Genomic DNA, 25110 nt, shown 5'->3' with positions numbered 1-25110 from the left:
TATTAGCATAAATAGAAATGGGGCATTAATAATTTGTATCCATGGAGAATCTATACCTCACTTCTTTTTTATTAAGAAAATCTTTGTGATGATGAGAAAATTTCAGTTCAGTTCAGTTGCTCAGTTGTGTCCGACTCTTTGCAATCCCCTGGACTGCAGCATGCCAGGCTACCCTGTCCATCCCAGAGCTTGCTCAAACTCATGTCCATTGAGTCAGTGATACCATCCAACCATCTCATCCTCTGTTGTCCCCTTCTTCTGCCTTCAATCTTTCCCAGCATCAGGGTCTTTTCCAGTGAGTCAGTTCTTCGCATCAGGTGGCCAAAGCATTGGAGTTTCAGCTTCAGCATCAGTCCTTCCAGTGAATATTCAGGACTGATTTCCTTTAGGATTGACTGGTTTGATCTCCTTGCAATCCAAGGGACTCTCAAGAGAATTTATTTATTTTTTCTTTTTTTTAACATTCAAAAAAATTTTTTATTTTTGCTTTATTTTACTTTACAATACTGTATTGGTTTTGCCATACATGGACATGAATCCACCACGGGTGTACATGAGTTCCCAATCCTGAACCCCCCTCCCACCTCCCACCCCATATCATCTCTCTGGTTCATCCCTGTGCACCAGCCCCAAGCATCCTGTATCCTGTATTGAACATAGACTGGCGATTCGTTTCTTACATGATAGTATACATGTTTCAGTGCCATTCTCCCAAATCATCCCACCCTCTCCCTCTCCCTCAGAGTCCAAAAGTCTGTTCTATACATCTGTGTCTCTTTTGCTGTCTCGCATACAGGGTTATCCTTACCATCTTTCTAAATTCCATATATATGTGTTAGTATACTGTATTGGTGTTTTTCTTTCTGGCTTACTTCACTCTGTATAATCAGCTCCAGTTTCATCCACCTCATTAGAACAGATTCAAATGTATTCTTTTTAATGGCTGAGTAATACTCCATTGTGTATATGTACCACAGCTTTCTTATCCATTCATCTGCTGATGGACATCTAGGTTATTTCCATGTCCTGGCTATTATAAACAGTGGTGCGATGAACATTGAGGGTACATGTGTCTCTTTCAATTCTGGTTTCCTCGGTGTGTATGCTCAGCAGTGGGATTGCTGGGTCATAAGGCAGTTCTATTTGCAATTTTTTAAGGAATCTCCACACTGTTCTCCATAGTGGCTGTACTAGTTTGCATTCCCACCAACAGTGTTAAGAGGGTTCCCTTTCCTCCACACCCTCTCCAGCATTTATTGCTTGTGGACTTTTGGATCGCAGCCATTCTGACTGGTGTGAAATGGTACCTCATTGTGGTCTTGATTTGCATTTCTCTGATAATGAGTGATGTTGAGCAGCTTTTCATGTGTTTGTTAGCCATCTGTATGTCTTCTTTGGAGAAATGTCTATTTAGTTCTTTGGCCCATTTTTTCATTGGGTCGTTTATTTTTCTGGAGTTGAGCTGCATAAGTTGCTTGTATATTTTTGAGATTAGTTGTTTGTCAGTTGCTTCATTTGCTATTATTTTCTCCCACTTCTCTCAAGAGAATGTGAAGCCAGCTAAACTACAGAGGCAGGCAACTATTGTCATTTGAATTTTCTCTTTCTTGGTCAAAGGAAAAGCATAAGGATATGTGAAAACTGTGACTTCTGAATGATGGTTTTTTAAAATAGACTTTTTAATTTTTTTAGAACTGTCTTAGGTTTACAGAAAAATCAAGTGGAAAGTACAGAGTTCCCAAATACTACCTTAGCCTCTCCCCCTGCCCCCACCAGAGAGTTTCCGTTGTTGTTAACATCTTGCATTATTAGTGTAGTATATTGTATGTAACTGATGAAAGAATAATACATTACTATTAGACAAAGTTCATAGCTTGCATTACCCTTTGTTCTTTGTGTTACATGGGTCTTTGAGTTCTAGCTATGCCTCATACCATCTGTCCACCATTACCGTATCATACAGATGAGTGTCACTGGCCCGAAAGTCTCCTGTGCTGCCTGTCTATTCATCCTTCTACCCAACCCTGCAAACCTCTGGCACCCACTGATCTTTTTACTGTCTTCACAGTTTTGCCTTATAATATTCAGGTAACAATATGTTTTCGTTTCCTCCATGTCTTTGTGTAGCTTGAAAGCTCATTTCTTTTTATCACCGAATAATATTCCATCATAGAAATATGGTGGTGGTTTAGTCTCTAAGTCATTTCTGACTCTTGCGACCCCATGGATTGCAGCCTGTCAGGCTCCTATTTTTAGCACGCAATTTTTCTAGGCAAGAATACTGGAGTGGGTTGCCATTTCCTTCTCCAGGAGATCTTCCCAACCCATGGATCGAACTTGAGTCTTCTGCATTGCAGACAGGTTCTTTAACTTCCGAGCCCCCAGGGAAGCCCTCATGGAGGTACGAACCACAGCTTATCTACTCACCCTTTCAAGGACATCTTAGTTGCTTCCAAGTTTTGATAATTATAAATAATGTTTCTATAAACATTTGCTGATTTTTGCGTGAACATAAGCTTTTAATGCATTTGGGTAAATTCTTAGGAGTGTGATTGCTGGGTTGTACGATAAAGGTGTTTTTAGCTTTGTAAGAAACTGCCAAAGTGTCTTCCACATTTGACAGTTCTGTGGCACCGTATCCTCACCAGCATTTGGTGTGGTCAGTGTCAGCCTAACAGATGTGGAGTGGTACTTCATTATTATTCTAATTATCATGAAAGAGAATTGCTTTTTAAATCTATTAGACTGGCCAGTCTAAATCAGCCTTAAGACAACTGGATTAGGTCTTCTTCAATTTAGTTTTTTTTTTTTTTCCGCCTTAGACATATCCTTGTAATTCTAGTGAGGAAATCTTAGGAAAAGCCTTTAAGAAAAATCATGTGCTTAGAACAAAGAGAAGGAAATAATAAGAAGCTGAAGCTAAGAGTGTGTTGTCACGGCCAGTGTGTTTGCTGCTGGTAAGGAGCAAGGATAAACATGATTTAACAGCAGTATTCAGGATGATAAAAGGGGATAGTGTGAGCTGGCAGCCAGAAGCGTGCAGTAGATTGCAGATTGCCAATAAAAACATGAATGGAAACATTTTACCCAGTAGTTGGAAATAACTGCTTCATATCTCAGAGATACCATAAAAAAGAAATATCAACATTTGACTGTAGTGTGGTTGCAGGTAGTTTAAAAAAGTAAGAAATTGAAAATTTCTGAAATTGAGGTTAGGAGGAAAGCTGGTAGAGCAGAGATAGGGGCTGCCCTGCCCATAGCCCCTTGGACCTTATGTCTTTAGTTCAGTTGAGTGGACTTCAAAGTGCCGGCGTCTGTGGGTTTTTGCTTTAGGGCTAGTAATGACAAAAGCTGATATAAAAATACTCCAGTTCCCTGGCATAGATAAATCTGTGCTGTGCTAAGTCAGTTCAGTCATGATCGACTCTTTGAGACCCTATGGACCATAGCCCTTCGGGCTCCTTTGTGCATGGGATTCTCCAGAAAAGAACACTGGAGTGGGTTGCCATTTCCTTCTCCAGGGGCATCTCTCTGACCCGGGGATCAAACCCACGTCTCTTACATTTGTCTCTTGCATTGGCAAGCAGGTTCTTTACCACTGGTACCACCTGGGAAGCCCAAATAACTCTAAGGCACATGTTCTATCCTATCCTGGGGGCTCCCAGCCCATCTGAGCCAATGGCTGGGTGGCGCACCCTTTACTGGATGCCTTCTCTTCTTCATCTCACTGACCCACTCCCATAACTGTTTTGGGGATGAACTTTCAGTTATACTTCTTGCACTGGCATCTTTGTCTGAGGGTTAGCTTCTAGATCAACCCAGGCTCAGACAGTTGTTGGTTTCACATTTATTCAGAATCCTCCATCCCCTTTAGTTACTGTGCCTCCTTCTTTTAAGGCTGTCCTGAAACTTCCCCTTTCATTTGCCCTGGAATCCACTACACTCAGCCTGCAGGCGCCAGGTCACTGAAGTCAGAGAGCACGTCTGATAAATCCTTCACAGTGCAGAGGGAATTACGTAAATGCAGTGTTAACTCTCCGTTATGTCTTTGCATTTTAAAGGGGATCCTTGGGAAGACTGAAAGTCTAGCGATGAAATCTCAGATTTCATGCCACCCGAATGAAGGAGATTGTTTTGAGCAGCCTTATCACTTCCTTTACCTCTGACTCTGGTATTCTTTGGACTATCTGGGAAAAAGAGAGCAGAGAAACTAGTCATTGTTTAATGACAAGCCAAATTTAGAGATTAAATGGAAGGCACTAGAAGAAAAATTTGCAGGAAAGCCAAGGAATTTAGCCAAAAGCAGCAAGAATAATAAAATTGCACATTTGTTGATTCTAATGGAGGAGGAAACGGCAACCCACTCCAGTATTTTTGCTGGGAAAATCCCATGGACAGAAGAGCCTGGCAGGCTATAGCCCACAGAGTCACAGAGTCGGACACGACTGAGCAACTGAGCACGTTGATTCTAAAACACTTTTTCCGGCGTTTTAACGTCTCTGAAATCAAAATGCATCTTATGATCAACAGCATCTCTAGTTACTACTGTCAGGTAGCAGTCACAATGTTATGGCCATTTCCTGTGAGGTAAAATTAAGTCATAGCTCTTCATGTCACTTCGGTTGAACTGTGTGCACTGTTGATACAGACAGTGAATTTAATTGCTGTTTAAGTGTCATTAATATAATACTGTGATTTAGGATTGAAACAAATAGTTTTCATGTATGCAGAATGTTGTTCAATTGCTCAGTGGTGTCCGACTCTTTGTGACCCCGTGGACTGCAGCATGCCAGGCTTCTTTGTCCTTCACCATCTCCTGGAGTTTGCTCACATGCAGGATGGGACAGGAACAAATCAGCAAAGCATAAATTTGATATTTGTTAAGCAAGTTAATTGTCACTAGGTGGATGGTCCTAAATTCCATGTTTTCTTAGAAAGCAACGATAAAGTACTTTACAAGATATAAGAAAGGGAAGAAGATGCCCACTATTAGAAGTTGTATTATATTTTATTTTTGAGACTCATGCAAAAGGATTGCCTATCATAGACAGAGCAACAGTGGTAAGAGAAATCACCAAATGCCTCACAATAGATGAATAAAATATCAGCACAATAGCAGGCTGGAGGAAATGAATCATGCATTGCACAGGACTGTTGTTAAGATGTACAATATACATTTATCAGAAACTTCCTGCTGCCTTTGAACAGAATGCCCTTAATTTACAGCATGATACCACTGAAGAAAAATTAAATTACGTATTTAATTATTATCATTTACACTGCTTTGCATAATCCAAACTCACACTCTTAATCCTTTTAAGGATCTATTTGGGGGACCCTCCTACACTGTTGGTGGGAATGTAAATTGGTGCAATCATTATGGAGAACACTATGGATAGTGTGGAGTTTCCTTCAAAAACTAAAAATAGAGTTGTCATATGATCCAGCAATCCCACTTCTAGGCCTACACTATTTTTGTTTCAAGGCAAAAAGCATTCTTAAAGATAAAGATCAGTTCATAGTAATGAAAGATTGACTAGTAATATATAACAAGTATGAATGTGTATGAAAGAACCACAAGAAGAAAAATTCACAAACTAGATTTTAACATGCCGTTTTCAATATTTGATAAAATTAATGAGGGAGAGAAAAATCAGCAAGGATACAGAAATTTGAACAAAACAATTAAAGTTAGGTTAATGAACATGTATGAGACATTTGCACCCAACAGCCGCAGAATTCACATTCTTTACAAGCTCACATGGAATATTTACAGAAAATCCATATGCTGGGCCACAAAACAATTCTCAGTGAATTTTGTGACTGAAGTCATTCACAAATCTATTCTGATCAGACTTTTAAAAAATCTATAACAATTAGTTAAAAGGATAATAGAAAATCCCTATGTTTGGAAATTAACCAATGCATTTGTAAACAAGTCATAATGTGAAGGTGAAATTCTATGGAAATTAGATAAAGGAAAAGGGAGAGATGTTATCAATAGTCATACAAGATTTGATTCGTATTTGCAGAAAAATCCAAAAGAATTTACAGATAAATCTTTATACTTGGTAAGAGATATTATAAGTACATTATTAGAATTATTAGAATTTAGCAAAACTGCTGGATTCAGTCAATATATGAAAGTAAAATATATTTCTACATACTAGTGAGAACACTTAAGAAAGAAAGATATTATCCATTATAAAAAATACCAACTACATAGAAATAAGCTTAAAAAAAAGGTATAAGATCTCTGTGGAAAGATATAATAATAGGCATTAAAGAAGACCTAAATAAATAGATTAGAACACAATTATAAAGATACCAAGTATCTAAAGATTTAGTGCCATTCAGATTCTCAACAGGGTTGTGTGTATGTGTGTTTGTAGCTTGATGAAGTGATTCTAAAATTTATGTGAAAATGCAGAGAAAGCCTGTTATACTTGACATCAAAAAACTTGTTATACAACTCTAGTAATTAAGATGGTCTGTTGATAAAGCAGATAGAACCATAAGATGGAATGGAGTCAGAAGCCAATCCATCCATATATGGGCACTTGGCTATGACAGTTCACCCAGCAGTGGTGGTGAAAAACTAAAATATTCAATAAATATCATTGCAACTAATATTTGTATATAAAAAAGTGAAAGGGACCACTCATATTAATAAGCCCCAAGTGAATTACAATTAGGGAAAAACTCTAAAGGCTTACAATATAGGGAAAAGTCTCCATGGCTATAGATTAGGGAAAGATTAAGTCATAAAAAATTAACTATAAACAAAAGAATTAATAAATTTGACCTCACTAAAATTAAAAACTTCTCTTTATTGACACTAAGAGATAGTGAAAAGACAGCCAGAGATAGAAAGCATTTGCAATACCTACACATAAGAGAAACAGACACACACTAGAAAAAGGGTAATTTCCCTTCATCTCTCCAACTTGGTGACTCGGACGCTAAAGAATCACCTGCATTGTGGGAGGCCTGGGTTCAATCCCCAGAGGAGGGTATGGTAACCCATTTCAGTATTCTTGCCTTGGAGAATCCGCATGGACAGAGGAGCCTGGTGAGTTACAGTCCATGGGGGTTGTGAACAGTTGGACACGACTGAGCAACTAAGCACACAGCACACACACATAAGAGAAACACACACACACGCTAGAAAAAGGGTAATTTCCCTTCCTTCCTTCCTTCCACCAACATACACTTAGGGGTGGGTTTTCTGTTTTTTTATTTCTGTTTTTTGTTGTTGCTTTCTGGTAAGAGGAGAGTCCATGGCCCATATACACAGTAACTACTGAAAAGTGAACATAACTACATCTTTTAATACACACACAGCTGAATCACTTTGCTATACACCTGAAACCAACACCGCATTGTAAATCAACAATACTTCAATAAAAAATAAAATTTTTAAATTTACCTGATCATTTTAAAAAGTGCTAATTTTGTTTTGAATCTATAGTGATCAATTTTCCATAAGATGTTTTCATCTCATATATTTAAGTGAGACAAAGGTTTGGAAAAGTACAAAAGGAAAGTGAAAAGGTAGCCTGGGTAAAAAATGTGATTCTTTGCTCTTAACAAAGCAGAAAAAAAAATGAATAATGTAACCTCACGGGGGGAAACTGAAATGTGAAAGGGAAGGTAAAAGAAGTTCAAGTAGGAAAGAAAAAGGAAGAAATGTAGACAAAGAAGCTGAGAAATGTTGAAAGATAGTATCTGAATGATCAACAATGAAGAACTTCTACAACACTGAGAAAAACAAATAGTGGTGATTCTTAGGATCTTAGAGGAACTCCTGATCTTGGATAGAAAAATCTTTCAACTTAACATAAATAACAGAGCCTCCAAACTAGTCCTGGGAGAAACCCTTTATTATTTTCAGTGGAATATTTTGAAAATAAGGGCAAAATGAGAAAACAAAGCTTTTCTTGGAAAGTTCAATAGAAGGTATATGGGGAAAAATCAATAGATAGGAAAATTTTAACAGGAATAAATTCAAACTAAGGAGAATCTGAAATTGTTAGCATGCAGAAATCAGAATTTTTAGTATCCCAGCTTAATGAACAGGATAATTTTAGCTTCTTAAGAGTTTTTGTCAATTCATTTTTGTTTTTTTCTATTGGAGTTTTCTGATTTTAAAGGGGGAAAATGTTTTGAAAGCAATAGAATATGAAACCAGATATTTGGTGCTTACCCTAACTTTACCAATAGAAATGCTAATTAGAAAGCATCATCTAATAAAATTGTAGCAATGGTCAAGGCCATAAAAATGTTTACAAACAATAACCTCATTTCTTTCCCAGAAATACCCTTTGATTTACTAGTCTGTATAATCTACTTTTGATTATTAATTTTCCACTTTGTGGTTTGCTATTTTATCTTTTCTACTGTTGATCTTTTGGCCATTTTATGGATAATTAGCACCTCCTTCAAAGAGGAGGGAGAAGGAAACTAAATAAAAAAATAAATGCATTTGTTTACATTTATTGTGCTTCCTGTTAATACTACCATAGAGAGGTCTAGTAACAAAGTTTAACACTATTGACAAAATGATGCTGTTCAAATTAGTCCTGTAAACCAAGAAAACACAGACATCTACAGGAGCCTAGCAGGTAAAGGAAATGAGTGCCTGGGTCATTCAGTGATGGATATTATGGCAATTTGGGGTAGTACAAGCTCCCCTGAAGGAATTACAATATTTCAACTTACACATCATGCCTTACGGCTGAATTAGGCCCACGGGCTTTCAGTTTACGTTAGCATTGGTAATAAAACATGTATATGCTTAGATGTCATAAAAATGAAAGTGAAAGTGAAGTCACGCACTAGTGTCCGACTCTTTGCAACCCCATGGACTGTAGCCTACCAGGCTCCTCTGTCCATGGAATTTTCCAGGCAAGAATACTGGAGTGGGTTGCCATTTCCTTCTTCAAGGGATCTTCCTGACCCAGGGACCGAACCTAAGTCTCCTGCATTGCAGGCAGACACTTCACCATCTGAGCCACCTGGAGGGTTGCTCTAGCATACTGATATAATTATGAGCTAGTTGATACAAAGACCATCAAACAGGGACCAAAAACAATGTGTTAAACAAGTCATGAAGAACAGAGTTAACAAATGAACAGCTGGGACCACCATGGTTCCTAATAATAATTTACAAAGAAGTAACTTTTGTAGAACTTATCCTAAGCCCCAGGTAAACCAATCCTTCTGAATGTGTTTTCAGAGCCTTTCCTGCAAAGGTGCTCAAGAAGTATTTTTAATATTTAAGAATAACTTCTGGAGACAGAACAATATGTTACATAGATGTCTACACTCCCAATATAAGTTTCTGTGGCTATAAGAGAATAGATAGTTGAAACAAATCCCAAACAGTTTCACATATTTATTGGGAGGTTATTTTAATCTTCAAATAGTGATGTATGTATTTAAGATTTTATGTTGTTTTTGTTCAATTTTTTTCAGGGAAAATTTCATGGAAACCCAATGCATGTAGCTGTGGTTATTTCAAATTGTTTAAGGGAAGAGAGGAGAATATTGGCTGCTGCCAACATGCCTGTTCAGGTAATACTTTCTCGAGTTGCAATCTTTTCACCGAGAACGCAATTTTTCTAAAACAGAAATTCTAATCTTCTTTCCAACCATCTTCTTCTGTCTACATTAATGGTGCCATCATCCGTTCAGCCAATTGGAATCAAGGTTCTTGGGATCATCTTTGAATAGTTGCTTTCTTTTCTCTGCCTTCTTACTGAGATAGGTACCAAGTCTTTCCAGAATTTGTTTCTAGAATCTTATCTATACGTTCTTTTCTGTTTCCACTGCTCACACTCTGATCTGTGGTCTTACAATATCAGCTGAGGAACAGAGTAACCACTTCCTGGCTGAATTCCTAAGTACCATTTAGGCTCTGTTTCTTTCAGCATGTTTATCCTCGGGACAATCTTGCTCAAAACCCTTCAGTATTTCCCAGTTTCCTACACCACAGGTCCAAACTAGTCCATAAGCAGGAATTTTGTCTTACAGAAACTCCATAAATACTTCTTTCATACTTGTTTCAGTGTGCTCTGCCGTGCCATATTTTAGAGTATATTTTATCCCACTAAGCTGAATGAATTCAGAGTCCCCGACAAAGATAAGTAGAGGAGTTAACGAAGGCCTTGGGAATACTCCATTTAAAAAGGAAAGCGCATGTAGATAATCAGCTTTCCAAATGTCATGCTGAATAATTTAGTGATTCACACTACTGTATTTATTTTTGAGGATCCAACAAAACTATCTTTTTTTCAACTATTAAAAATTCTCAGATTTGCTTGCTGTCAGTTTATGGTTGTTTCTAGAGAAGTATGAAGTTTTAACAACTTGCTCTTATTTTTTAGATGTGAATAAGAATGTATCATCTTTAATTTTAGAATCTAAAGTTAATAAGTTTCTAAAGTAAACATAGTTTGATTCAGTGAAAATTTGGATGAAAATTAAGATTCTATTACTAATATATGCTATTTTCATATATTCTCAGTTGTCCTCTTTTGTAGCCCTCTTATCTCTAGTCATTATATATATGTGTGTGAGTGTGTATTGTTGTTGTTCTCTTCACATATCAGATATGAGCCAAGTTAGAAACATTTATTTGAATAGATGCTCTTCAAAATCATTCCTCAATCTTCTAGTACTACATACTACCACAAAAGAAGCACTGGTTTGTAAACTTCAAAGCAGTAGACAATATATGGAGATATATACATACACACACACACACACACACAGAGAAATAATGGGAGCCAAAATGAGAGAGAGGCAATTTTACAAATCATCTGAAGAATGTGATACAGTTGAAAGAACATTTGATGGAAAGTTAAGGACCTGGGTTCCACTTGAGGTTCTGGGACTCATTTTCTACTTAGTCATCACCCTTTCTAACCATACCTCCCTATCCAAGTATAAGGTGAAGGGTCTATGGACATTCTCTCAACTCTAGCCATCTATGTAAACGTTGTATCTCAAGAACAAACTCAGATAGGTTATTAGAGTGACCAAGAAACATGGCTTGGAGTAGCTGGTTAGTCTTTCCATTAATACTTAACCAGGCTAACATTTTTACATATTCTTTAGCAAACTCTCTTTGTTCCAAAATAAAAATAAATTTCATCCTGGCAGATTCAACATCCTTAATTCTGAATTCAAGTACAGCATAATGTAGTTTCACATCTTATAGAATCTCAAAAGTCACATGGGTCTGATGTAGAAAAACAGGAAAAAAAATTTTAACCATAAAATCACCTGTAATTTCACTGTTCAAAGATAACAAATGATTATATTTTGGTGTATGTGTTCTTCCAATCACATGTGCTTGAGTTTATATGTCTATTCATACATCTAGATATTTATAAGTAAATACATACATACACAAGCAACAAAGATCGCAAACATATAGTGTCTTATAATTTGCTCTATTTCATACTTTAACACTACTCGTATGTCCTTAAGGGCTCCCCAGGTGGCGCTAGTGGTAAAGAACCTACCTGCCACTGCAAGAGATGCAAGAGAAATGGATTGGATCCTGGGGTTGGGAAGATCCTCTGGAGGAGGAAATGGCAACCCACTCCAGTATTCTTGCCTGGAAAATCCCATGGACAAAGGAGCCTGGTGGGCTGCAGTCCATAAGAGTCGAAAAGAGTCAGACAAGACTGAAGCAACTGAGCACACATACACGTACGTGATTAAATATTTTTCTACAGCATGGTTTTTAATGGCTGTAGAATATTTTATATCATACTGATCCAGACCTCAGTTCAAAGTATATTACATATACTACATTCATCACAAGCCTGTTTCATCAATATGTTGAAGTTTCAGGGACTTCACTGGCAGTCCAGTGGTTAAGTCTTTGCCTTCCAGTGCAAGGGGGTACAGGTCTGATCCCTGGTCAGGGAGCTAAGATCTCATATGCCTTGCAACCTATAAGCCAAAACATTTAAAAAAAGAAGAAGCAATATTGTAACAAATTCAATAAAGACTTTAAAAATGGTCCATATCAAAAAAAATTTTTTAATATGTTGAAATTTCAAAATGTTTTTCCAGGGACCTCTGGAGAAATCCTTACAAAGTTCTTCAGTTTCAGAAAGACAGAGGAATGTGGAGCACAAAGTGGCTGCCATTAAAAATAGTGTGCAGGTGAGTGATCTCTTATAGATAGAAAAGGCGAGCAGTGGTCCCCATTCTAGGCACCTTTCTCTTGTGTGCCCAAAGTTACTGTGTACAGAAGTCATGGGGTACTTGGTTATAAAATAAATATCTCTCACACACTATGTTCATATTAGAAAAGATTTCTTTGGAGAAAGCGTTGAACTTCAATTTACTGAAAATTGGAGTCACACCAGTCTCCATCAATGAGAAGCCATGTGGCTTCAGGCAAGTAAGTTACTTTACATCTCCAAGCCTCTGCTTCTTCATCTGTAGAAGTAAGAATAACCACTCTAACAGGCTGGTTGGGAGGACTACATGAGATTTAATACTATATGAAAAGCCTTTAGCTTAGATTCTGACATCTTTATGTCTGAGCAGAAAACATCACTAGATTTGGAGAAGAGTAAAACCAAAAATCTCGAAGACAGGAATGAACAGGAGACACAGAGGAGGCATAAATATTTTCTAAGAGGTTCAGAGGAAATAATTTAGACTGTATTGTCATATATGTCCTTTTATAAAGGAGACTTTAAGCAAAAAGATAGTTGGTACATTAATACAGAGCTATATGGAGCTAAGTGGATAAAGTATCCATATTATAAAAAATATGTTAGTAGCATCATTTGGAATTTACTGAGAAATGAGAGACAAGATGCTGAAATTTACAAACACTTAGGAAGAGAAAATGGAAGAGCAACTTCAGTCTGGTTCTTCCAGAGATATTCAGTTCTCATGGGAATTAACTCTTTAGAAATTGTGGTTCTATAATATATAATTAGTCTGGGATATTACTGGAGATTGGAAGCACTAAACAGTGTATTTTGAAATACTGATGATGGATGGTATTATTTCATTGGCATGATTAATTGCAACAACAGAGTATGTTTTCTTTTGTAAAAAGATGACAGAACAAGACACCAAATATTTAGAAGATCTACAAGATGAATTTGATTACAGGTATAAAACGATTCAGACAATGGGTAAGTTTTTGTTTTGTCTACAATTCCACAAAGGGACATGACTAGGGTTTCTTCTTTCCTGAAAGAATTGATAAATTAGTCCCTTTTTTTTTGAAGAGAGAATGCAGGAGAAGAGAACTTAATTTACTTCCTCCTTTTCTCTTCATATAAATATATATTTTTTACCAACTATTCAAATTATAAAGCTCATGAGAAATAACCCCTATTTCAGAATGGTTCTCCAAAAGCTAAGAACATTTTCTTGTAGAATCAAAATATCATTATCATAATTAAGAAAAGGATTAATAACTGTCTATTATGATCAGGAAATTACTAATATTATCTCTAGGTGAGTTTTTTACTATAATTTTTTAAAATTAAAAGTAGAAATGTTATTCACTGTAGGAAATTGGGAAAGTAGAAAAAAATTATAAATTTAAAAATCACACAAAAACACCATCAAAATGCTAGCATATTTTCCTCCAGCCCTTTCTATATGTTCAAAATACATCCATAGAGATTTATTTACAAAAAATGAAATCAACTTGCACATAGTTTTTGAATAGTATTTTAAGCTAAACTTTTATTTTACATATTTCCTCAGATTAAAAGAATCTCCACATATATAATTTCAATAATTATATAAATATCAAAATGTAAGAACACCGCAATTTATTTCACTATTTCTTTGTGGTTAAATATTGAAGTTGTTTGGGGCTTCCTTGGTGGTGCAGAGGTTAAAGCGTCTGCCTGCAATGTTACAATTAGGTGTTTTTAAAGAAATATAAGGAAAGAATGAGAATATTTACAAAGATCTAAGATTTACAAGTAATAATAGATTGGTCACTTAAAGTGCACTGCAATTAGTGGAACAATTAGAGAAATTTTAATCAGGTCTAGATTAGTTAATAGGATTGTACCAGTGTTAATCAACTAGCTTTGACCATTGTATTATGGTTATGTAAGACATTAGAGGAAGCTGTGTGAAGTCTATATGGGAACTTTATACTATTTTTTGTAACTTCTTGTAATTCTAAAATTATTTTAAAATAATTTTTAAAAACACATTAGATATAAATTCTTTTTATAGATGATTTACAAAATCATCCTTAACTATTGAAATGCTAGCTTAAAATTTATTTGGAAGGAAATAATATGGATGATTGTGATCAAATGCTTATTAACTTCCTATCTAATATTTCAAAGAGAGGATATTATTTTTCCCTGGCATAGGTGAGATGTGACATGTTCTCCTGGCACCTTCAGGATGTCTTGACTCCCATGAAATGTTGATTTATTATGTTATAAGTATGTTCATGAATTTGTATGCACAATTGTGTGTACAGTTTTGTACATGCATAATTGTTTGTATGTACAATTTTTTTTTCCTTTGGAGAAATTCACACAACACAGGTTTTGTCAGATTATATTATCAAAGGGGTTCATGATCTTAAAAAGGTTTAGAACAACTGCACATTTAATCAACTATTACATTTCATTGAAAGCAGCCTCACTCTAAATTTCATATGTGAACTACCAATTTTATGAATTAGAATATGATAAAATAGATTATAACAATAACATTATTTTTGAACTTATTTTACAATTAGTTACTTTAATATCTTTCAGTACTTCATAAGCAGTATGAAGAATAAAAATGATTATTTTATCACTTAAATCACCAAGTATTTATTTTGTCGGTTATAAGTGAAAGGAAATGTTTTAAGTGAAATGAAAGATACATGGGAAACAAGTTATATCCTTGCTGGTGAAGAATGAAAAGTATTAGCTAATTAAGTTTTGAGTTCATAAAATGCTGTCTAAGTAAGAGTTTGCTATACATGGGATCTAGGAGTTAGTGAATTTGTGAATTAATACAGCCAGAAATACTTCTTGGAGACCAGTGCTATTTTGTAGAGAAATTTGCTACAACATTGTTCAGGAGCCTTTTTTTCACAATTACTGAAGCCCTATCAGTGTTCCAGACCTTCATTTAGATATATGAACAGTTAGGCCTTCATTTAGATAATGAACAGTTGGTATAAATAGTCACTTACTGTATACCAATACATTTTTAAGTTCAAATTAAATAATATGATGTTTATTGTACTTTTTCCATTTAAGAGGATAAATCATTTGGGGTTTTTTCAGCCAGAGATTTTTCTTAATTTGCAACTCCCACTTCTTCTGGTTTCATTGTGAGTCTAGCTTGTTTTGCAAAGAAAAAGAGAAAGCAAAGGATTTAGTCATTATTAGTTCATGAGACTGTGTATAAAAGTACAACCCTTGCAGGAGATTGAGTCAAGACATCAGGAGGGGTCAATATGATTTAATCATGAGCACAAAGAAAGGCCTCTTCCTTTCTTACACATGCCAACCAGCCAAAGTCATTGTCAATGTAGAGATGATCTAATAAAGAGTCCACTAGAAAAACGTTTGTATCTCCTCTCTACTGGCCCCTAAAAGGAATATCGTGAAGAATGGTGTTCTCTCAAGGTTTGTAAGATAGAGAGTTCATCTCTGGCGTGCTTGGATGTAATCCTTCCTGGCAATATGAGCTGTCAAGGATTTACTTCCAAGCTCATCACTAATGGCCCCATTTCTGCTCTTACATCCTGGATCTTAGGATGGCAGGTTACAGCCAGCTTGGCTTTCACGTCAAAGACCTTTTCCTTGGAGAGGACTCTAAATCTGATCTCTTCTTCACAGATCAGGGTGACAAGAACAGTGCCCTAATGAATCAGGAAGTTTTAACTCTGCAGGAAATGCTGAACAGCCTGGACTTCAAAAGAAAGGCTAGTGAAGAACTCTAATTTGACCTTTTGTCTATTTTTCTCCTTTTTGTATATCCAGTCTTACTGAAAAGAAGCTCTTTGATTTTATCAGTTCTGTTTAGGCTGAATGATTTTATCAGTTCCATTTATGCAATGTTTCTAGGAAGAGTATCATACTGTTTGCCATGCTTCTCTACCTAAGTTTACAAAGCAGACTGTCTCTAGAGTCTATTTATTCTGCTTATGTGGTACCTGTACTATAGCTACCATTAATTTCAAGAACATTTTACCCAGTTTTTATTTGCCATTATTTCAGACATGACTGTTTTAGTTGCTGTACTTAATATGCTGAGATGTGTTCTACTGTACATGTATAATTAAGATATTACTTGATGACTACTAAAATTTTATTGCAGAAATGTGTCCCAGTTTCTGTTATGAGAAATGACGTACTAAATAATTTTGTAGATTTCAGAATAGTCCACTGAATCCTGAACATATTCAATCCCATCTCTTCCCAAGGAGAGGAAGGATATTTTTCTGGCTCAATAAAATATTTTAAAAGAGGGGAAATATCTCAATTTCAATTCTACCTCTCTTTGAAAAGAGACACAACTGAAATTAACCAGTTACTGAAATCGATAGTTTATTTCTAAAAGTTTGGCTTCACTTTTTTGTGCAGGAATTTGTGTAAGCACAAATAAATGTAAAATTATTTTCACCCTAAATCAATTATAAACTTAAATAACCATATGTCAGGTTTTAAATATGTAAATATTTAACCTAAGATAAGCTTAATACTTTTATACATAATGAATCTATGCTATACATTTTATGCATGCTATCTTATTCTACTTTAAATAAAATTTTAAGGAGAAGGGGAACCTCAGAAATAATTCAGTCCATTTACCTGACTGTATAGATGAGAAAGCAAAGTAAAATGACTTGTTCAAATTTACATAGCCTGTGGCCAAGCCAGGGTAGAAATTCACATCTTCTAATCCCTAAGCCTTTGAAAATTATCCTCTCCCACTATGCTTCCCCAAACCCAGATAAAGTGATGATAAATACTAACATTTGTGTGTGCTATAATGCTTGAGTTGTGTCTGACTCTTTGTGACCCCATGAACTATAGTTGGGCCAGGCTCCTCTGTCCATGGGGTTCTCCAGGCAAGACTACTGGAATGGGTTGCCATACCCTCCTCCAGCGATCTTCCCAACTCAGGGATCAAACCTGCTTCTCTTAAGTCTCCTGCACTGGCAGGCAGATTCTTTACTAGGGCCATCTGAGAAGCCCAAAAACTAACACAGAGAGGCTCAAATTTTAGTCAGTACATTTAAGAATTAATGCATTAAGATATTTATAAGAATGTAAATTCAATTTATAAATGGCTTTTTAAGAAGCAGATAAATGGCTTCTATGACTACAGGATTCAATATTGTCACAGGAGTTACAAATTCAACATATTTATATTAATGACATGAGGCTATTGTGAGATATTATGAGAATGTTAACTGTGATCATGCTTTTTACTTCATGATGTTATTGAATTGCCATAATTAAATTATTTGAAAAGGCAGTCCTATGGCAAATAGAAGGTAGTATTTGGTAAAATATTTGGTCAAAATTTTAACCCAAAGTTTTATCTCCCAGGTTAGGCAGACTGTATTCTAGATTGAATTGTGAGTGACTTTGGTTGCATGTCATAAGAATCTTCTCAGTAGTCACTTTTGTTTTTAGGAAGCCCTGAGTAAGATGACACAAATAGTGAATGAGACGGACTTGTTAATGAACAGCATGCTGGTGGAGGAGCTGCAAGACTGGAAGAGGCGACAGCAAATCGCCTGCATTGGAGGTCCACTCCACAATGGGCTCGACCAGCTTCAAAACTGGTAAAACGCCCTGACTTTAGTTTCTAGTGAAAACCACAGGAAGTACACACACAGTGTCGCTGAGCTGGAGAAGGCAGGCTTAGACCTTAGCCTCAGTTCATTCAGCTTGTTGATGGCTTATGAGCAGCTGGAACTCTTGAATACAAATAGATGTAATTGTCTAAGTGTTCTGAATTCCCATTCCTTGGGGGAGAATAATAAAGCATCTATAGAAATCTATAGAATGCATAAGAATTGCTCATTTTCTCATATATAATATGTCAACATGCAGTCTTAAAAGACTCAAATGAATTTTTTTCAAATCATCAATAAATACACTTTCTTGAAGAGCATGAGAAGCACTGGCTTCAAACACTGTATCTCATTTTTAAAATGTGTATCTTAAGATGTCCACATAAAACTAAGCATTAGTTATGTGTTTTTAACAAAATGATTTGTTTTGGTAGTTAAATGACAAATCTCAAGTGGCTAATACAACATAGCATCCCCTGCCTGTGTACACATGCGTACAATCATGTACAGATATTATCCTTTGTACTAAACAAAGGTTTATAGGGTTTTCCCCTTCATCAGTGCAAAAGGAAATTCTCTGAGTGAAGGAGCAATTAGAAAATATGATGAAAAAGAAGGAAAATTTTTGATTGAATCGAAAATTGCTTTCCTGGGGTACAATCCAATGTGATGAAAACACATATAACTGGGCACACTTGCACTAAAAGCTCCGCACTTCCAGGACTACTTCTCAAGAAAAGTAACTGGGCTCCTTTTAAAATTTGTTGATTTCCTTGGGGAAATATTTTGATTCACTAACCTCACTGTTTTTGTGAAAACAAGATAAACAATAAAGGGAGGAAGAGAGAGCATAGCAGAAATGGTGCTTATACCAAATTCAGTAAGGGGTTGACAGTTCTTTCTACCATGTTGTGGGGAATAAAGTCTAACTAGAAAGAGCTGCTGTCAGGGCACATGGACTTAGGTAAGTGTGATGAGACGTCTGCCTCCTCTTAGTTGGAGGCCCTTTCTATCCCCCCTTTCCCAGACTTCCAGCCCAAGCTGCCACCTCCATTTCTTAAGTGAGATCCAAGGTGCAAAACTCTAAGCAGATAATTTTCTTCAGAAAGATCCATTGACAATCTTTTGGTTAATATTTAGGACTTGTATAAATATATATGGAGGGAGGTCACATTATTTTTTCCATCAGTATTCTTACACATAAGATTCTTCATAAAATATATTTTTTTTCATAAAATATATTTTTAAAGTTTTAAACTTGCTCTCTTTGCCTTTTAGCGAGTACCATCTTTTAAAAATATATGTGTTTAATAGACTTCTAAAAAAGATGATAAAAGGAATTTGGGGGGACTTTCCTAGTGGTCCAGTGGCTAAGACTCTGTGCTCCCAATGCAGGGAGCCTGGGTTTGATCCCTGGTTAGGGAACTAGTTCCCACATACTGCAACTAAAGACCCTGTGTGCCACAACTAAGACTCAGTGAAGCCAAATACATAAAAATACTTTAAAAACAAAGGAATTTGAACCCAGACATTCACAAAATTTTCTAAATGATTTGTATAAAACTGAAGGTAAAATTTTTAAAACATTGAAAACAGTTAACATCTATCAGCATTTTAGAGAAAACCTGTGTTAGGAAAATAAATGTAAAAAACACTGTCACTAATCTAATGGAATTAAATGACTAATTCATTTAATAATTATTTAGTAATACTTGCTAAATAGTTAAAATGGTGGAGTTTAGTAGAAAAAAAACTATCTGCATTTTTCATTGACTGTTCAATAGCTTTACACTGTTGGCAGAAAGTCTGTTCCAACTCAGAAGGCAGTTGGAGAAATTAGAGGAGCAATCTACGAAAATGACATACGAAGGAGATCCTATCCCATTGCAAAGACCACATCTGCTAGAAAGAGTCACCTTCTTGATCTACAACCTTTTTAAGAAGTAAGTCAACAATTTGCTCTACACCTGCAACTTAAACAAATTGTACAACTATACTTCAGCTTAAAAAAAGAGGGTAGGTCAAGTGTTATCCATTTAGATGCCTCCTGGCAGCTTCAGTTCTATGTAGTTGGGAGGACATCCTGGTTTGGTTTTGGTATTCAGGTGGAGGAATGGGAGAGAAGTGTTAAACAATGAGCTTTAGGGTGCAGCGAACAAAGCTCCAGAGAGTTCCAGAAACATTTTTTTACTCATCACTGTTTATTCATCAACACTTCTTCCACCACCTAACCCAGTTTTTCATGAGTCACCATGTTGCCCACCCAAAGTTCATTTTTCATATTTTAGAAAAAAAGATTTCAAGGATTTCTACTCAAGTATCAATACATATTCAAAAAATGAAGGGTGGAGAATATGTTTATGTTTATAAGCTCATCTAAAGAAAAAAGTATTATTGTGTACCAGAAATCCTGATATCTAGGTCAAAAATGGCATGAAATTACTTTCTACTTGATGTTTATTATGATAAAAGGAGACTGGGGCTTTTATTCTTGACCTAAATATAATAATTAAGAATTATTTACTGTTGTTACTTACGGAAATCTTTAGGCATTTCCCATCTCTTGGTAATTATTTATGTGACGTCTTGGAAAGATTTGAGCCTAATGGGAGTTTGAATGTCTTATAAGTGTAGAAATTTTTTATTTTATAAGAGGACAGCATCCTGTTACTCTGTGGTTTTCAGCCTGTCAATGTCTTCAGTGTTTTCAAATGACACGCTTTATTTCCTTTGACCCCAGCTCATTTGTGGTTGAACGACAGCCATGCATGCCAACCCACCCTCAGAGGCCAATGGTACTTAAGACTCTCATTCAGTTTACAGTAAAGCTAAGGTAGGCAGAATGTATTCTATTGTTTCATATTTATGGTGCTATGTAATATGCTACTGTGTAATTAAGGCTCATTTCTTTCAATGTGGCTTTCAGGCAACTATTCTTTATCGAGTGACTCCTGCATGCCCAGCTATGGTAAATTAAATACCCACAGAAATATTCACGTGAGAGCCCTACTTACAAAGAGTGGAGCAATGAAGATGAGGGCATGAGAGTTATTAGCATAAAAGTATGAAGTCACAGTTTCAGATGACATGGGATTAATTGCTCAGAAGATGGACTTGAGAAGAAGACTGGGGAGCCTAGAGAATGCTTGTGGTCACTGTGAGGAAGGACCTTGAGGGAAGAGCAGGGGTGTGAGAGAGACACTATTAGAAATAAGGACTTTCTAAAATAAGGAGTCACTGTTCTATAAGCATGGGGAGCGGGGAGTGAGAGAATTGAGAAGATGGATTGGAACAGGTTGTAGAAGGTTCCAATATCCTATCCAGGCATATAGTGGCACATTCTTTACCTGTGATCACCCAGAAACTAGCTTATTGAATTTTCCATGAAAACTCTCAACACCATGATTTTCAGCACATCCTTATTATGTACTTGATTTAAAGAGAAATGATTATGTTGTTGCTGCTTTATCTATGTATGTGATTCTTTTCATTTTCATGAGCAAACTAACACATACAGCTTTCCTAATGACATTTTTAAAGTAATGAGTTTGACTTCAGACTTTCAAAGATATTGTCATCATGCCTCAATCTCTAAGTCCCAAAGCTTTAAATTCCTAATCACTAGGTTATCTCTGGAAAGCTGAAATTCCAGACCAGTACAGGAGGCTGTGATGCCATGGTAGATGGTAGTTAAGATCCCATGGTAGCATCCTTGGTCACAGAGCACTATTGAAACTCCATTTTTAGTTCAGTTTCATTTTATCGAGACATATTGACATACAACACTGTGTAAGTTTAAGCCTAAAGACTTGATGTGCATAAATGGCATAATGATGATTATAATAAGTTTAGTTGACATCCATCACCTAGGAACTGCATTTTTTAAAGGAAGGCATTTGTCTTTCATTTGCATTTCGGAAACCCTACTTGAAATTCTGAATCATTTCCTTTGTGTGAATTTGCACCACCACACTAAGATACAAAAATAGAAAACAAAAACCAGGTTCCTTTTTAAAATTTTCTTATTTTCAAATGTATTCCTTTCTCATCCCCACATCTCTATACAACTCAGAAAACTGTAACACTAAAGGGAAATAGGATAGTGGGGTAGTGCATATATCCCGCTTTCCCTTGAGACACCCGTATATGATATATTCAGTCTAAGATGTTCTCTGGGGCAAAAGGGAAGATGAGTAGGGATTGCTCAACAAAGAACTCTGAGTGGAAGAGGTCCTTGAATGGGCATCACCTGGCATGTTGTTTAAACTGACTGCCAGAGGCATAGACCATTGGTCCCTGGCAAGGGTATTCTGCCCTCCTCTTCCATCTACTGTTCAGTCCCCATTCTTCTTTTCTGTACCCAATTCCCCCACTGTCTTGACAGCTGATCCTTTACTTAGTATTCAAGATTTTTCCTAAAACCCCACTCTACCAAAGCATTCCATCCTCCTATTTCAAAGAAAAGAGGTGACATGGGACTCCCTTTTGTCATCAGCACTTGAAGTGAGTCAGATCCTTCTTGATACAGGATAGAGAGGAAGGCAAAAAGGGAAACCACTTCATCTTACTTCATATGACTTTCTCACTACCAGCAGCTATATTATCATATCCCAAAGCCCAAAACCAGTTCTGACAGGATTTTTAAGAAACCTTGATACATTCTTTTTGTTTTGTTTGGGTTGTTTGTTATCTATGGTCATATTTCTCTAATGTCAATCAGCTGCTTACCACCATTCTTTAAATTTCATCTGTTTAGCTGGACTTCTTCCTTTGATGTATCGCCATGTCTACTGTGCTCCTTCCCTAATCTTCATTATGCCAGTTTCCCACTGCCTGGGGCTGTACTGGGTTTATATAAGAAGCTCAATGCAGCTGCGTGAATAAACAATGTTTGGGATGAGTGTATATGTAAATGAATGACTGAGTGACTGACTGAATGAATACCTCTGAAACTAAACTGAACCTGCAGAGAGGTTATGTCAGAGGGTACAGCTTAGAAAGTTTGGGGAAAGCTAAGGAGACACCTGAAGGAATTAAAGGAATTGTTATTCTGACCTTTAATCATTTGTTTGTGTGAAATTAGGTCTTTTTCAGTTATAAAATTTTTGCTGTTACTTACATGTAATATCTTTAAAGTCTGCAAATGCATTTGAAGTGGAATTTTCCATATTCTATCAGAGTCCTAGTCTTTCTCAGTATTTTACCATAAAACAGTTATCAAAACATTTAGTTTTACTAAGCTTACAATTTTTTTATAATATGAGAATTAAATGAATCCACATAAATAGATTTACAAAAGTTTTTTCTTTTATTTATATGTCTAACCCAAATTTAGGCTTTAGCCAAAATATGTAGCTATTTTTCTGATCTAGCCAATGTATTATCTAACACACATCAACTAACGCAACATGAAAATACTTTCCAAATATGTGTTCTATTAAGTGGGTGATGTCAATATTAGTAAAATGACAAAGTAAAGAGGAATTGACATTTTCAAAACACATGAACATAAGACTGGAAATAATGTGAGCTTGATTTATATATATTTGGCATAAATATATTTAAATCTTTACATATAAAAAGGCTTTTAGCCATGAAAATTTTTATCTTTAATTCTTTATGTGTTTTTTCCAGACTGCTAATAAAATTACCAGAACTAAATTATCAGGTAAAGGTGAAAGCATCAATTGACAAGTAAGTTTTTAATTTCCATTTTGAAACATGAAATTGTAAGACTTTTTAAGAAGAATTGTCCTTATTTTATAGGATAATTTTTAACTTTTAATTTTACTTCTCTAACATAATGTATCAATGTACTTCAATATTTGACTTTAAAGTTCAAACATTTAACAGAACTCCAATGAAGACTGACTTTATAAATTTTAATATAAAGACATGAAATAAAATTTTATATACTCTCCTCATCCTCTAAAGTAGCATAGAAAAGTCTTTTTCCAGATCTATTAAATAACTCATTTTAAAGAATCTTCTTGGTTTTACAGGAATGCTTCAACTCTAAGGTAAGACATTTACTTTAGATTTTTTTGTTGTTCCCATAAATACATTTTTACCTGAGACCATTGTAAATAGCTAAGATTTCCTCTCTAGCAATCGAAGATTTGTACTTTGTGGAACTCATGTCAAAGCCATGTCCATTGAAGAATCTTCCAATGGGAGTCTCTCTGTAGAATTTCGACATTTGGTGAGTTAAGTAGTGAAATGACCCAAGTTCCCCCCCAACCCCTCCAAATCAGACACATCTAAACTAATAGACCTTATAATTTAATGTGTTTTGTTCTTTAGTGTTTCTTATGTGAATTAAGGATTGTATTGAGAAATAAAACATTTAGATCTTTAGTCCATTTTGAGTTTATTTTTGTGTGCGGTGTTAGAAAGTGATCTAGTTTCATTCTTTTACAAGTGGTTGACCAGAGAGATGTTATGGGGAGGGAGGTGGGAGGGGGGTTCATGTTTGGGAACGCATGTAAGAATTAAAGATATTAAAATTTAAAAAATGAAAAAAAAATAAAATTTAAAAAAAAAAGAAAAAAAAAGAGAGAAATAAAACATGCCATCTTTGAAGAATTTAAAGTGGTAAAAAAAAAAATTGAACCTTAACTCAGAAAGTCTGTGTTCTTAGCAATGGTGATATTGCACCTAAATATATGTCTTAATTAGTCAAAATATTTTGGTCATGATGACAGAGATAATATGTCTTAAAGTAGATAAGCATTCCTGGCTTCATTGAAAAAATCTCTCCAATTGATACCCAATAATGGCAGGTCTGGCTAAAATCTCTGTCATTTTAGGAGGATTGGCTTGGGGAAATAGGATGGTTTTAGGTGTGAGATGCACACAGTTGGCCTTGGCATTTCTAGAAAGCTTCTGACCCAGCCTCATCCTGTTACTTCTTGTTTTTACTACTTCCTCTTAATCTGGAGATCTCTTCCTGCTTCCTTTCTAATTCATCACATAGTTCCTAGATTCCCAAACACCCTATTGCTTGTCTAGCCAAAAACATGTTTCTTACCTGGCTTATTAACATTGAGAAGGTACCTCACCTGAATGTTGACCACTGAAGCAGCCTCAAGAGGTCTACTTTCTAAAAGATAAAATTTATGTTAACAGAAAGATAGCTGCATACAAAAATTTATATTGGTGTTCAGTTTTTATTTTTTGTGTGAATCCTTGAATCCCTCTGTATGAGACTGCTAAATCAATTAAATGTAATGATGAGTGATCATATATATCAGTCAGTTCAGTTCAGTAGCTCAGTT

At 35.7% G+C, this 25110-nt stretch overlaps 1 protein-coding gene across 3 annotated transcripts in view; it reads left to right on the top strand.

Moving 5' to 3' along the window:
* The window catches only part of STAT4 (signal transducer and activator of transcription 4), a 105117-nt gene that overhangs the window by 51189 nt on the left and 28818 nt on the right, over positions 1–25110 (top strand). For all 3 annotated transcript variants that reach the window (XM_069577889.1, XM_069577890.1, XM_069577888.1), the window contains exons 4-13: positions 9478–9576; positions 12091–12183; positions 13097–13175; positions 15864–15949; positions 17670–17821; positions 19618–19776; positions 20574–20666; positions 23468–23527; positions 23836–23853; positions 23942–24035. In XM_069577889.1, the coding sequence (XP_069433990.1) occupies positions 9478–9576; positions 12091–12183; positions 13097–13175; positions 15864–15949; positions 17670–17821; positions 19618–19776; positions 20574–20666; positions 23468–23527; positions 23836–23853; positions 23942–24035 (933 nt within the window). The remainder of the gene's footprint in view (positions 1–9477; positions 9577–12090; positions 12184–13096; positions 13176–15863; positions 15950–17669; positions 17822–19617; positions 19777–20573; positions 20667–23467; positions 23528–23835; positions 23854–23941; positions 24036–25110) is intronic.

Source organism: Ovis canadensis, chromosome 2 (genome assembly GCF_042477335.2).
Source record: "Ovis canadensis isolate MfBH-ARS-UI-01 breed Bighorn chromosome 2, ARS-UI_OviCan_v2, whole genome shotgun sequence".
Lineage (NCBI taxonomy): Eukaryota > Metazoa > Chordata > Mammalia > Artiodactyla > Bovidae > Ovis > Ovis canadensis.
This window is presented reverse-complemented; position numbering and strand designations above follow the sequence as displayed.